Raw genomic sequence first — 14,868 nt, forward strand, 5'->3', positions numbered from 1 at the left:
TCACCAGACCATATTATCACCATACTGAGAGACCTCACCATACCATGTTATCACCATACCATATTATCACCATACTGAGAGACCTCACCATACCATGTTATCACCATACCATGTTATCACCATACCATATTATCACCATACCATATTATCACCATACCATATTATCACCATACTGAGAGACATCACCATACCATATTATCACCATACCATGTTATCACCATACCATGTTATCACCATACCATGTTATCACCATACCATATTATCACCATACCGTATTATCACCATACTGAGAGACCTCACCATACCATATTATCACCATACCATATTACCACCATACTGAGAGACCTCACCATACCATATTATCACCATACCATATTACCACCATACTATATTATCACCATACCATATTATCACCATACCATATTACCACCATACTATATTATCACCAGACCATATTATCACCAGACCATATTATCACCAGACCATATTATCACCAGACCATATAATCACCAGACCATATTATCACCAGACCATATTATCACCAGACCATATTATCACCAGACCATATTATCACCAGACCATATTATCACCAGACCATATTATCACCAGACCATATTATCACCAGACCATATAATCACCATACCATATAATCACCATACCATATTATCACCATACTATATTATCACCATACCTTATTATCACCATACTGAGAGACCTCACCATACCATATTATCACCATACCATATTATCACCATACTATATTATCACCATACCTTATTATCACCATACTGAGAGACATCACCATACCATATTATCACCATATTATCACCAGACCATATTATCACCAGACCATATTATCACCAGACCATATTATCACCAGACCATATTATCACCAGACCATATAATCACCATACCATATTATCACCATACTGAGAGACATCACCATACCATATTATCACCATACCATATTATCACCATACCATATTATCACCATACCTTATTATCACCATACTGAGAGACATCACCATACCATATTATCACCATATTATCACCAGACCATATTATCACCATACCATATTATCACCATACTGAGAGTCCTCACCATACCATGTTATCACCATACCATATTATCACCATACCATATTATCACCATACCATATTATCACCATACTGAGAGACATCACCATACCATATTATCACCATACCATATTATCACCATACCGTATTATCACCATACTGAGAGACCTCACCATACCATATTATCACCATACCATATTACCACCATACTGAGAGACCTCACCAGACCATATTATCACCATACCATATAATCACCATACCATATTATCACCATACTGAGAGACATCACCATACCATATTATCACCATACCATATTATCACCATACCATATTATCACCATACCATATTATCACCATACCTTATTATCACCATACTGAGAGACATCACCATACCATATTATCACCATATTATCACCATACCATATTATCACCAGACCATATTATCACCATAATGAGAGACCATATTATCACCATACTGAGAGACATCACCATACCATATTATCACCATACCATATTATCACCATACCATATTATCACCATACTGAGAGACATCACCATACCATATTATCACCATACCATATTATCACCATACTGAGAGACCTCACCATACCATATTATCACCATACCATATTACCACCATACTGAGAGACCTCACCATACCATATTATCACCATACCATATTATCACCATACCTTATTATCACCATACTGAGAGACATCACCATACCATATTATCACCATATTATCACCAGACCATATTATCACCAGACCATATTATCACCATACCATATAATCACCATACCATATTATCACCATACTGAGAGACATCACCATACCATATTATCACCATACCATATTATCACCATACCATATTATCACCATACCTTATTATCACCATACTGAGAGACATCACCATACCATATTATCACCATATTATCACCATACCATATTATCACCAGACCATATTATCACCATAATGAGAGACCATATTATCACCATACTGAGAGACATCACCATACCATATTATCACCATATTATCACCATACCATATTATCACCATATTATCACCATACCATATTATCACCAGACCATATTATCACCATACCATATTATCACCAGACCATATTATCACCATACCATATTATCACCATACCATATTATCACCAGACCATATTATCACCAGACCATATTATCACCATACTGAGAGACCATATTATCACCATACTGAGAGACATCACCATACCATATTATCACCATATTATCACCAGACCATATTATCACCATACCATATTATCACCAGACCATATTATCACCATACTGAGAGACCTCACCATACCATATTATCACCATACCATATTATCACCATACCATATTATCACCATACTGAGAGACCTCACCATACCATATTATCACCAGACCATATTATCACCATACCATATTATCACCATACCATATTATCACCATACTGAGAGACCTCACCATACCATATTATCACCATACCATATTATCACCATACCATATTATCACCATACCATATTATCACCACCATATTATCACCATACCATATTATCACCATACTGAGAGACCTCACCATACCATATTATCACCATACCATATTATCACCATACTGAGAGACCTCACCATACCATATTATCACCATACCATATTATCACCATACCATATTATCACCATACTATATTATCACCATACCTTATTATCACCATACTGAGAGACATCACCATACCATATTATCACCAGACCATATTATCACCAGACCATATTATCACCAGACCATATTATCACCAGACCATATTATCACCAGACCATATTATCACCAGACCATATAATCACCAGACCATATTATCACCATACCATATTATCACCAGACCATATTATCACCATACCATATAATCACCAGACCATATTATCACCATACCATATAATCACCATACCATATTATCACCATACTATATTATCACCATACCTTATTATCACCATACTGAGAGACCTCACCATACCATATTATCACCATACTATATTATCACCATACCTTATTATCACCATACTGAGAGACATCACCATACCATATTATCACCATATTATCACCAGACCATATTATCACCATACAGAGAGACCTCACCATACCATATTATCACCATACTGAGAGACCTCACCATACCATATTATCACCATACCATATTATCACCATACTGAGAGACATCACCAGACCATATTATCACCATATTATCACCAGACCATATTATCATCATATTATCACCAGACCATATTATCACCAGACCATATTATCACCAGACCATATTATCACCAGACCATATTATCACCAGACCATATTATCACCAGACCATATTATCACCATACTGAGAGACCATATTATCACCATACTGAGAGACATCACCATACCATATTATCACCATATTATCACCAGACCATATTATCACCATACCATATTATCACCAGACCATATTATCACCATACTGAGAGACCTCACCATACCATATTATCACCATACCATATTATCACCATACCATATTATCACCATACTGAGAGACCTCACCATACCATATTATCACCAGACCATATTATCACCATACCATATTATCACCATAACATATTATCACCATACTGAGATTCCATGTTGGCTCACATTTTAAGAATATGGAAAAACAATCGGTGTCAAATATTGATTTAATATCATCTAAATACTATATAACTATTGATGACACACACACTCATCGTGGAGACAGACCTGACCTCACACACACACACACACACACTCATCGTGGAGACAGACCTGACCTCCACACACACACACTCATCGTGGAGACAGACCTGACCTCCACACACACACACTCATCGTGGAGACAGACCTGACGTTCACACACACACACACAGACACACACACACACACACACACACACACACACACACACACACACACACACACACACACACACACACACACACACACACACACACACACACACATCGTGGAGACAGACCTGACGTTGACACACACACACACACACACACACACACACACACACACACACACACACACACACACACATCGTGGAGACAGACCTAACGCCGACACACCAATACTGGAATAACCCTCCTCTCTTCCAGGAGGAAGCTAGCCCAGCTGCAGCACGCCTACACCTGTCTGTTTAAGGACTACGACTCCAAACTCAAGACTGAGGTGTGTGTGTGTGTGTGTGTGTGTGTGTGTGTGTGTGTGTGTGTGTGTGTGTGTGTGTGTGTGTGTGTGTGTGTGTGTGTGTGTGTGTGTGTGTGTGTGTGTGTGTGTGTGTGTGTGTGTGTGTGTGTGTGTGTGTGTTTAAGGACTACGACTACAAACTAACGACTGAGGTGTGTGTGTGTGTGTGTAGGGAGGAGACATGGTTGTTCGTCTGGAGGAGGCAGAGAGAGCTTTGGCTCTGAAACAGGATCTGATTGACAAGCTGAAGGAAGAGGTGGAGCAACAGAGAGGATCTCTAGAGACCGTTCCTGTTCTGACTGCCCAGGTACACACACTCACTGCCCAGGTACACACACTCACCCCCGTTCTGACTGCCCAGGTACACACACTCACCCCTGTTCTCACCCATGTTCTGACTGCCCAGGTACACACACTCACCCCTGTTTTCATCGCCCAGGAACACACACTCACCCCTGTTCTGACTACCCAGGTACACACACTCACCCCTGTTCTCATCGACCCAGGAACACACACTCACCCTTGTTCTCATCGACCCAGGAACACACACTCACCCTTGTTCTCATCGACCCAGGAACACACACTCACCCTTGTTCTCATCGACCCAGGAACACACACTCACCCTTGTTCTCATCGACCCAGGTACACACACTCACCCTTGTTCTCATCGACCCAGGTACACACACTCACCCTTGTTCTCATCGACCCAGGTACACACACTCACCCTTGTTCTCATCGACCCAGGTACACACACTCACCCTTGTTCTCATCGCCCAGGTACACACACTCACCCCTGTTCTGACTGCCCAGGTACACACACTCACCCCTGTTCTGACTACCCAGGTACACACACTCACCCCTGTTCTCACCCCTGTTCTGACTGCCCAGGTACACACACTCACCCCTGTTCTGACTGCCCAGGTACACACACTCACCCCTGTTCTGACTACCCAGGTACACACACTCACCCCTGTTCTCACCCCTGTTCTGACTGCCCAGGTACACACACTCACCCCTGTTCTGACTGCCCAGGTACACAAACTCACCCCTGTTCTGACTACCCAGGTACACACACTCACCCCTGTTCTCACCCCTGTTCTGACTGCCCCTGTTGCTTTGGCTAGGGGCTGCGGGCCAGAGGCTTTTACAGAGAAAGCAATAGCCTGTGCTATGAGTGGATTTGCCCCTATATTCAGGAGATGAGACTAGACCAGGGCAGTTCACCTCTAGCCCACTGTTCACCTCTAGCCCCCTGTTCACCTCTAGCCCCCTGTTCCTCTCTAGCCCCCTGTTCACCTCTAGCCCCTGTTCACCTCTAGCCCCCTGTTCACCTCTAGCCCCCTGTTCACCTCTAGCCCCCTGTTCACCTCTAGCCCCCTGTTCACCTCTAGCCCCCTGTTCACCTCTAGCCCCCTGTTCACCTCTAGCCCCCTGTTCACCTCTAGCCCCCTGTTCACCTCTAGCCCCTGTTCACCTCTAGCCCCCTGTTCACCTCTAGCCCCCCCCCTGTTCTGGTCTTCTAGTCCTGGATGGCTGAAATAGGTGGCCCCTACTTATTTACCCTTCTGGTATTCATCAGGTGGCCTTCTGGTCTTCATCAGGCGGCCCCCTACTTATTTACCCTTCTGGTATTCATCAGGCGGCCCCCTACTTATTAACCCTTCTGGTCTTCATCAGGCGGCCTTCTGGTATTCATCAGGTGGCCCCCTACTTATTTACCCTTCTGGTCTTCATCAGGCGGCCCCCTACTTATTTACCCTTCTGGTCTTCATCAGGCGGCCCCCTACTTATTTACCCTTCTGGTCTTCATCAGGCGGCCCCCTACTTATTTACCCTTCTGGTCTTCATCAGGCGGCCCCCTACTTATTTACCCTTCTGGTCTTCATCAGGCGGCCCCCTACTTATTTACCCTTCTGGTCTTCATCAGGCGGCCCCCTACTTTATCAGGCGGCCCCTACTTATTTACCCTTCTGGTCTTCATCAGGCGGCCCCCTACTTATTTACCCTTATTTACCCTTCTGGTCTTCATCAGGCGGCCCCCTACTTATTTACCCTTCTGGTCTTCATCAGGCGGCCCCCTACTTATTTACCCTTCTGGTCTTCATCAGGCGGCCCCCTACTTATTTACCCTTCTGGTCTTCATCAGGCGGCCCCCTACTTATTTACCCTTCTGGTCTTCATCAGGCGGCCCCCTACTTATTTACCCTTCTGGTCTTCATCAGGCGGCCCCTACTTATTTACCCTTCTGGTCTTCATCAGGCGGCCCCCTACTTATTTACCCTTCTGGTCTTCATCAGGCGGCCCCCTACTTATTTACCCTTCTGGTCTTCATCAGGCGGCCCCCTACTTATTTACCCTTCTGGTCTTCATCAGGCGGCCCCTGGTCTTCACTTATTTACCCTTCTGGTCTTCATCAGGCGGCCCCTACTTATTTACCCTTCTGGTCTTCATCAGGCGGCCCCCTACTTATTAACCCTTCTGGTCTTCATCAGGCGGCCCCCTACTTATTTACCCTTCTGGTCTTCATCAGGCGGCCTTCTGGTCTTCATCAGGCGGCCCCCTACTTATTTACCCTTCTGGTCTTCATCAGGCGGCCTTCTGGTCTTCATCAGGCGGCCCCCTACTTATTTACCCTTCTGGTCTTCATCAGGCGGCCCCCTATTTACCCTTTGGTACCCTTCTTCTGGTCTTCATCAGGCGGCCCCCTTCCCTTCTGGTCTTCATCAGGCGGCCCCCTACTTATTTACCCTTCTGGTCTTCATCAGGCGGCCCCCTCTTATTTACCCTTCTGGTCTTCATCAGGCGGCCCCCTACTTATTTACCCTTCTGGTCTTCATCAGGCGGCCCCCTACTTATTTACCCTTCTGGTCTTCATCAGGCGGCCCCCTACTTATTTACCCTTCTGGTCTTCATCAGGCGGCCCCCTACTTATTTACCCTTCTGGTCTTCATCAGGCGGCCTTCTGGTCTTCATCAGGCGGCGGTTTATCCCCCTTCTGGTCTTCATCAGGCGGCCTTCTGGTCTTCATCAGGCGGCCCCCTACTTATTTACCCTTCTGGTCTTCATCAGGCGGCCTTCTGGTCTTCATCAGGCGGCCCCCTACTTATTTTAGAGGACAATGCCCCAGAAATGGAAGTTGTATCTGCACCGGGAGAACAAAGGGCTTTGTGCATCCATGACTACCGGTCACAAGGTTTACAACACCGACTCATTCAAGGGTTTACAACACCGACTCATTCAAGGTTTACAACACCGACTCATTCAAGGGTTTACAACACCGACTCATTCAAGGGTTTACAACACCGACTCATTCAAGGGTTTACAACACCGACTCATTCAAGGGTTTACAACACCGACTCATTCAAGGGTTTACAACACCGACTCATTCAAGGGTTTACAACACCGACTCATTCAAGGGTTTACAACACCGACTCATTCAAGGGTTTACAACACCGACTCATTCAAGGGTTTACAACACCGGGTTTACTCATTCAAGGGTTTACAACACCGACTCATTCAAGGGTTTACAACACCGACTCATTCAAGGGTTTACAACACCGACTCATTCAAGGGTTTACAACACCGACTCATTCAAGGGTTTACAACACCGACTCATTCAAGGGTTTACAACACCGACTCATTCAAGGGTTTACAACATTCAAGGGTTTACAACACCGACTCATTCAAGGGTTTACAACACCGACTCATTCAAGGGTTTACAACACCGACTCATTCAAGGGTTTACAACACCGACTCATTCAAGGGTTTACAACACCGACTCATTCAAGGGTTTACAACACCGACTCATTCAAGGGTTTACAACACCGACTCATTCAAGGGTTTACAACACCGACTCATTCAAGGGTTTACAATTCACCGACTCATTCAAGGGTTTACAACACCGACTCATTCAAGGGTTTACAACACCGACTCATTCAAGGGTTTACAACACCGACTCATTCAAGGGTTTACAACACCGACTCATTCAAGGGTTTACAACACCGACTCATTCAAGGGTTTACAACACCGACTCATTCAAGGGTTTACAACACCGACTCATTCAAGGTTTACAACACCGACTCATTCAAGGTTTACAACACCGACTCATTCAAGGGTTTACAACACCGACAAGGGTTTACAACACTCATTCAAGGGTTTACAACACCGACTCATTCAAGGGTTTACAACACCGACTCATTCAAGGGTTTACAACACCGACTCATTCAAGGGTTTACAACACCGACTCATTCAAGGGTTTACAACACCGACTCATTCAAGGGTTTACAACACCGACTCATTCAAGGGTTTACAACACCGACTCATTCAAGGGTTTTTTCTTTATTTTTACTATTTTCTACATTGTAGAATAATAGTGAAGACATCAACACTATGAAATAACACATATGGAATCATGTAGTAACCAAAAAAAGTGTTTAAATAAAATCTAAATAGATTTTATATTTTATATTGTTTAAATAGCCAACCTTTGCCTTGATGACAGCTTAGCACACTCTTGGCAATCTCTCAACCAGCTTCATGAGGTAGTTACCTGGCATTTCAATTAACAGGTGTGCCTTCTTAAAAGTTAATTTGTGGAATTTAATTCACTCTTAATGTGTTTGAGCCAATCATTTGTGTTGTGACAAGGTAGGGGTGGTATACAGAAGATAGACTTATTTGGTAAAAGACCAAGTCCATATTATGGCAAGAACAGCTCAAATAAGCAAAGAGAAACCACAGACCATCATTACTTTAAGACATGAAGGTCAGTCAATACGGAAAAGTTTCTTCAAGTGCAGTCGCAAAATCCGTATAGCGCTATGATGAGACTGTCTCTCAAGAGGACCACCACAGGAAATGAAGACCCTGAGTTACCTCTGTGGCAGAGGATAAGTTCATTAGAGTTAACTGTCTCTCAAGAGGACCACCACAGGAAATGAAGACCCTGAGTTACCTCTGTGGCAGAGGATAAGTTCATTAGAGTTAACTGTCTCTCAAGAGGACCACCACAGGAAATGAAGACCCTGAGTTACCTCTGCTACAGAGGATAGAGTTACCAGGCTCAGAAATTGCAGCCCAAATGCTTCACAGACTTCAAGTAACAGCCACCTCTCAACATCAACTGTTTAGAGGAGACTGTTGTAAATCAGGCCTTCATAGTCGACTAGCTGCAAAGAAACCACTACTAAAGGACACCACTAACGAGAAGAAACTTGCTTGGACCAAGAAACACGGAAATTTGTCCTTTGGTCTGATGAGTCCAAATTGGAGACTTTTGGTTCCAAACGCCGTGTCTTTCTGAGACGCAGAGTAGGTGAACGGATGATCTCCACATGTGTGTTTCCCACCGTGAAGCATGGAGGAGGAGGTGTGATGGTGTGGGGGTGCTTTGCTGGTGACACTGTCTTTGATTTATTTAGAATTCAAGGCACACTTAATCAGCATGACTACCACAGCATTATGCAGTGATACGCCATCCCACCTGGTTTACGCTTAGTGGGACTATCATTTGTTTTTCAACAGGACAATGACCTGACACACCTCCAGGATGTTTAAGAGCAATTTTACCAAGTGATGGAGTGCTGCATCAGATGACCTGGCCTCCACAATCACCTGACCTCAACCCAATTGAGATGGTTTGGGATGAGTTGGACCACAGAGTGATGGAGTGCTGCATCAGATGACCTGGCCTCCACAATCACCTGACCTCAACCCAATTGAGATGGTTTGGGATGAGTTGGACCACAGAGTGATGGAGTGCTGCATCAGATGACCTGGCCTCCACAATCACCTGACCTCAACCCAATTGAGATGGTTTGGGATGAGTTGGACCACAGAGTGAAGGAGAAGCAGCCAACAAGTGCTCAGCATATGTGGGAACTCCTTCAAGACGGTTGAAAAAGCATTCCAGGTGAAGCTGGTTGAGAAAATGTCAAGTTTGCAAAGCTGTCATCAAGGCAAAGGGTGGCTATTTGAAGAATCGCACATATAAAATATATATTTGGTTACTACGTGATTCCATATGTGTTATTTCATAGTTCTGATGTCTTCACTACAATGTAGAAAATAGTCAAAATAAAGAAAAACCCTCGATGAGTAGGTGTTGTAAACCTTTTGACCGGTAGTGTATTTGAATGATATTTGTATATTGAAATAAAGTGTGTGTGTGTGTGTGTGTGTGTGTGTGTGTGTGTGTGTGTGTGTGTGTGTGTGTGTGTGTGTGTGTGTGTGTGTGTGTGTGTGTGTGTGTGTGTGTGTGTGTGTGTGTGTGTGTGTGTGTGTGTGTGTGTGTGTGTGTGTGTGTCAGGCTGAGATCTACAAGGCAGACTTCCTAGCGGAGCGGGAGGCCAGAGAGAAGTTGAACCAGAGGAAGGAGGAGCTTCAGGACCATCTGAACAAAGCACTGGCTGAGATGGAGCGTCTGAAACAGGAGGGGACCTCACGGTAACACACACGCACGCGCGCGCGCACTAGAATGGGATTTAGGGATTGATATAATGTAGTGCGTGTTTGTTTTTAAGGGCTCGTATGGAGGAGATGCAGCAGAGACACCTGGAGGACTTCATACCACGACCCAACATCCCCCCACAACCAGGTACACACACACACACACACAACCAGGTACACACACACACACACACACACCAACCAGGTACACACACACACACACACACCAACCAGGTACACACACACACACACACACCAACCAGGTACACACACACACACACACCAACCAGGTACACACACACACACACACCAACCAGGTACACACACACACACACACCAACCAGGTACACACACACACACACACACCAACCAGGTACACACACCAACCAGGTACACACACACACACCAACCAGGTACACACACACACACCAACCAGGTACACACACACACACCAATCAGGTACACACACACACACCAATCAGGTACACACACACACACCAATCAGGTACACACACACACACCAATCAGGTACACACACACACAACAACCAGGTACACACACACACACCAACCAGGTACACACACACACACACCAATCAGGTACACACACACACACCAATCAGGTACACACACCAATCAGGTACACACACCAATCAGGTACACACACACACCAACCAGGTACACACACACGCACACCAACCAGGTACACACACACGCACACCAACCAGGTACACACACACGCACACCAACCAGGTACACACACACGCACACCAACCAGGTACACACACACGCACACCAACCAGGTACACACACACGCACACCAACCAGGTACACACACACGCACACCAACCAGGTACACACACACGCACACCAACCAGGTACACACACACGCACACCAACCAGGTACACACACACGCACACCAACCAGGTACACACACACGCACACCAACCAGGTACACACACACGCACACCAACCAGGTACACACACACGCACACCAACCAGGTACACACACACGCACACCAACCAGGTACACACACACACACGCACACCAACCAGGTACACACACACACACGCACACCAACCAGGTACACACACACACACGCACACCAACCAGGTACACACACACACACGCACACCAATCAGGTACACACACACACACGCACACCAATCAGGTACACACACACACACGCACACCAATCAGGTACACACACACACACGCACACCAATCAGGTACACACACACACACGCACACCAATCAGGTACACACACACACGCACACCAATCAGGTACACACACACACGCACACCAATCAGGTACACACACACACACGCACACCAACCAGGTACACACACACACGCACACCAACCAGGTACACACACACACGCACACCAACCAGGTACACACACACACGCACACCAACCAGGTACACACACACACGCACACCAACCAGGTACACACACACACGCACACCAACCAGGTACACACACACACGCACACCAACCAGGTACACACACACACGCACACCAACCAGGTACACACACACACGCACACCAACCAGGTACACACACACACGCACACCAACCAGGTACACACACACACGCACACCAACCAGGTACACACACACACGCACACCAACCAGGTACACACACACACGCACACCAACCAGGTACACACACACACGCACACCAACCAGGTACACACACACGCACACCAACCAGGTACACACACACGCACACCAACCAGGTACACGCACACCAACCAGGTACACACACACGCACACCAACCAGGTACACACACACGCACACCAACCAGGTACACACACACGCACACCAACCAGGTACACACACACACACACACACGCACACCAACCAGGTACACACACACACGCACACCAACCAGGTACACACACACACGCACACCAACCAGGTACACACACGCACACACACCAACCAGGTACACACACGCACACCAACCAGGTACACACACGCACACACACACACACCAATCAGGCACACACGCACACACACACACACACACACACCAACCAGGTACGCACACACACACGCACACACCAACCAGGTACGCACACACACACGCACACACCAACCAGGTACACACACGCACACACCAACCAGGTACACACACACACACGCACACACACACACACACACACACCAACCAGGTACACACACACACACACACACACACACACACACACACACACACACACACACCCCAACCAGGTACATACACACACACCCCAACCAGGTACATACACACACACACCAACCAGGTACATACACACACACACCAACCAGGTACATACACACACACACCAACCAGGTACATACACACACACACCAACCAGGTACATACACACACACACCAACCAGGTACATACACACGCACACACACACCAACCAGGTACACACACACACACACACACACACCAACCAGGTACACACACACACACACACACACCCCAACCAGGTACACACACACACACACACCAACCAGGTACACACACGCACACACACACCAACCAGGTACACACACACACACACACACACCAACCAGGTACACACACACACACACCAGGTACACACACACACACACCAGGTACACACACACACACACACAACCAGGTACACACACACACACACCAACCAGGTACACACACACACACCAACCAGGTACACACACACACACACACACACACACACACACGCCACACACACCAACCAGGTACACACACACACACACACACACACACCAACCAGGTACACACACACACACACACACACACCAACCAGGTACACACACACACACACACACAACCAGGTACACACACACACACACCAACCAGGTACACACACACACACACCAACCAGGTACACACACACACACACCAACCAGGTACACACACACACACACCAACCAGGTACACACACACACACACCAACCAGGTACACACACACACACCAACCAGGTACACACACACACACACCAACCAGGTACACACACACGCACACACACACCAACCAGGTACACACACACGCACACACACACCAACCAGGTACACACACACACACACACACACACACACACCAACCAGGTACACACACACACACACACACCAACCAGGTACACACACACACACACACACCAACCAGGTACACACACACACACACACACCAACCAGGTACACACACACACACACACACAACCAGGTACACACACACACACACACACCAACCAGGTACACACACAACAGGTACACACACACACACACACACACAACCAGGTACACACACGCACACACACACCAACCAGGTACACACACGCACACACACACCAACCAGGTACACACACATCACCTACTCATTCAAGGGATTTGTTTTATTTTTACTATGTTCTACATTGTATCATTGTAGTGACGACATTAAAACTATGAAATAACAAATATGGAATCATGTAGTAACCAAAAAAGTGTTAAACAAAATATATTTTATATTTGAGATTCATCAAATAGCCTTTGCCAAAGGACAGATCTCCACCGGTCTAACGTCCATTGCTCATGTTTCTTGGCCCAAGAAAGTCTCTTCTTCTTATCAGTGTCCTTTAGTAGTGGTTTCTTTGCAGCAATTCGACCATGAAGGCCTGATTCACGCAGTCTCCTCTGAACAGTTGATGTTGAGATGTGTCTGTTGCTTGATTAGAGGCTGGTAACTCTAATGAACTTATCCTCTGCCGCAGAGGTAACTCGGGGTCTTCATTTCCTGTGGTGGTCCTCATGAGAGCTAGTTTCATCATAGCGCTATACGGTTTTTGCGACGGCACTTGAAAAAACTTTCAAAGTTCTTGAAATGTTCCGTATTGACTGACCTGTTTTAAAGTAATGATGGACTGTCGTTTCTCTTTACTTATTTGAGCTGTTCTTGCCATAATATGGACTTGGTATTTTACCAGAATAGATATATCTTCTGTACCTTGTTACAACACAAATGATTGGCTCAAACACATTAAGAATGAATGAAATTCCGCAAATGAACTTTTAAGAAGGCACACCTGTTAATTGAAATGCATTCCACTTGACTACCTCATGAAG

At 45.8% G+C, this 14,868-nt stretch overlaps 1 protein-coding gene across 5 annotated transcripts in view; it reads left to right on the top strand.

The window, feature by feature from the left end:
- ikbkg (inhibitor of nuclear factor kappa B kinase regulatory subunit gamma) overlaps positions 1-14,868 on the top strand; it is an 89,227-nt gene that overhangs the window by 70,823 nt on the left and 3,536 nt on the right. For all 5 annotated transcript variants that reach the window (XM_046344828.1, XM_046344826.1, XM_046344830.1 and 2 more), the window contains exons 10-13: positions 4,223-4,295; positions 4,486-4,620; positions 10,621-10,757; positions 10,835-10,908. In XM_046344828.1, coding sequence (XP_046200784.1) covers positions 4,223-4,295; positions 4,486-4,620; positions 10,621-10,757; positions 10,835-10,908 — 419 coding nt within the window. The remainder of the gene's footprint in view (positions 1-4,222; positions 4,296-4,485; positions 4,621-10,620; positions 10,758-10,834; positions 10,909-14,868) is intronic.

Source organism: Oncorhynchus gorbuscha, linkage group LG03 (assembly GCF_021184085.1).
Source record: "Oncorhynchus gorbuscha isolate QuinsamMale2020 ecotype Even-year linkage group LG03, OgorEven_v1.0, whole genome shotgun sequence".
NCBI lineage: Eukaryota > Metazoa > Chordata > Actinopteri > Salmoniformes > Salmonidae > Oncorhynchus > Oncorhynchus gorbuscha.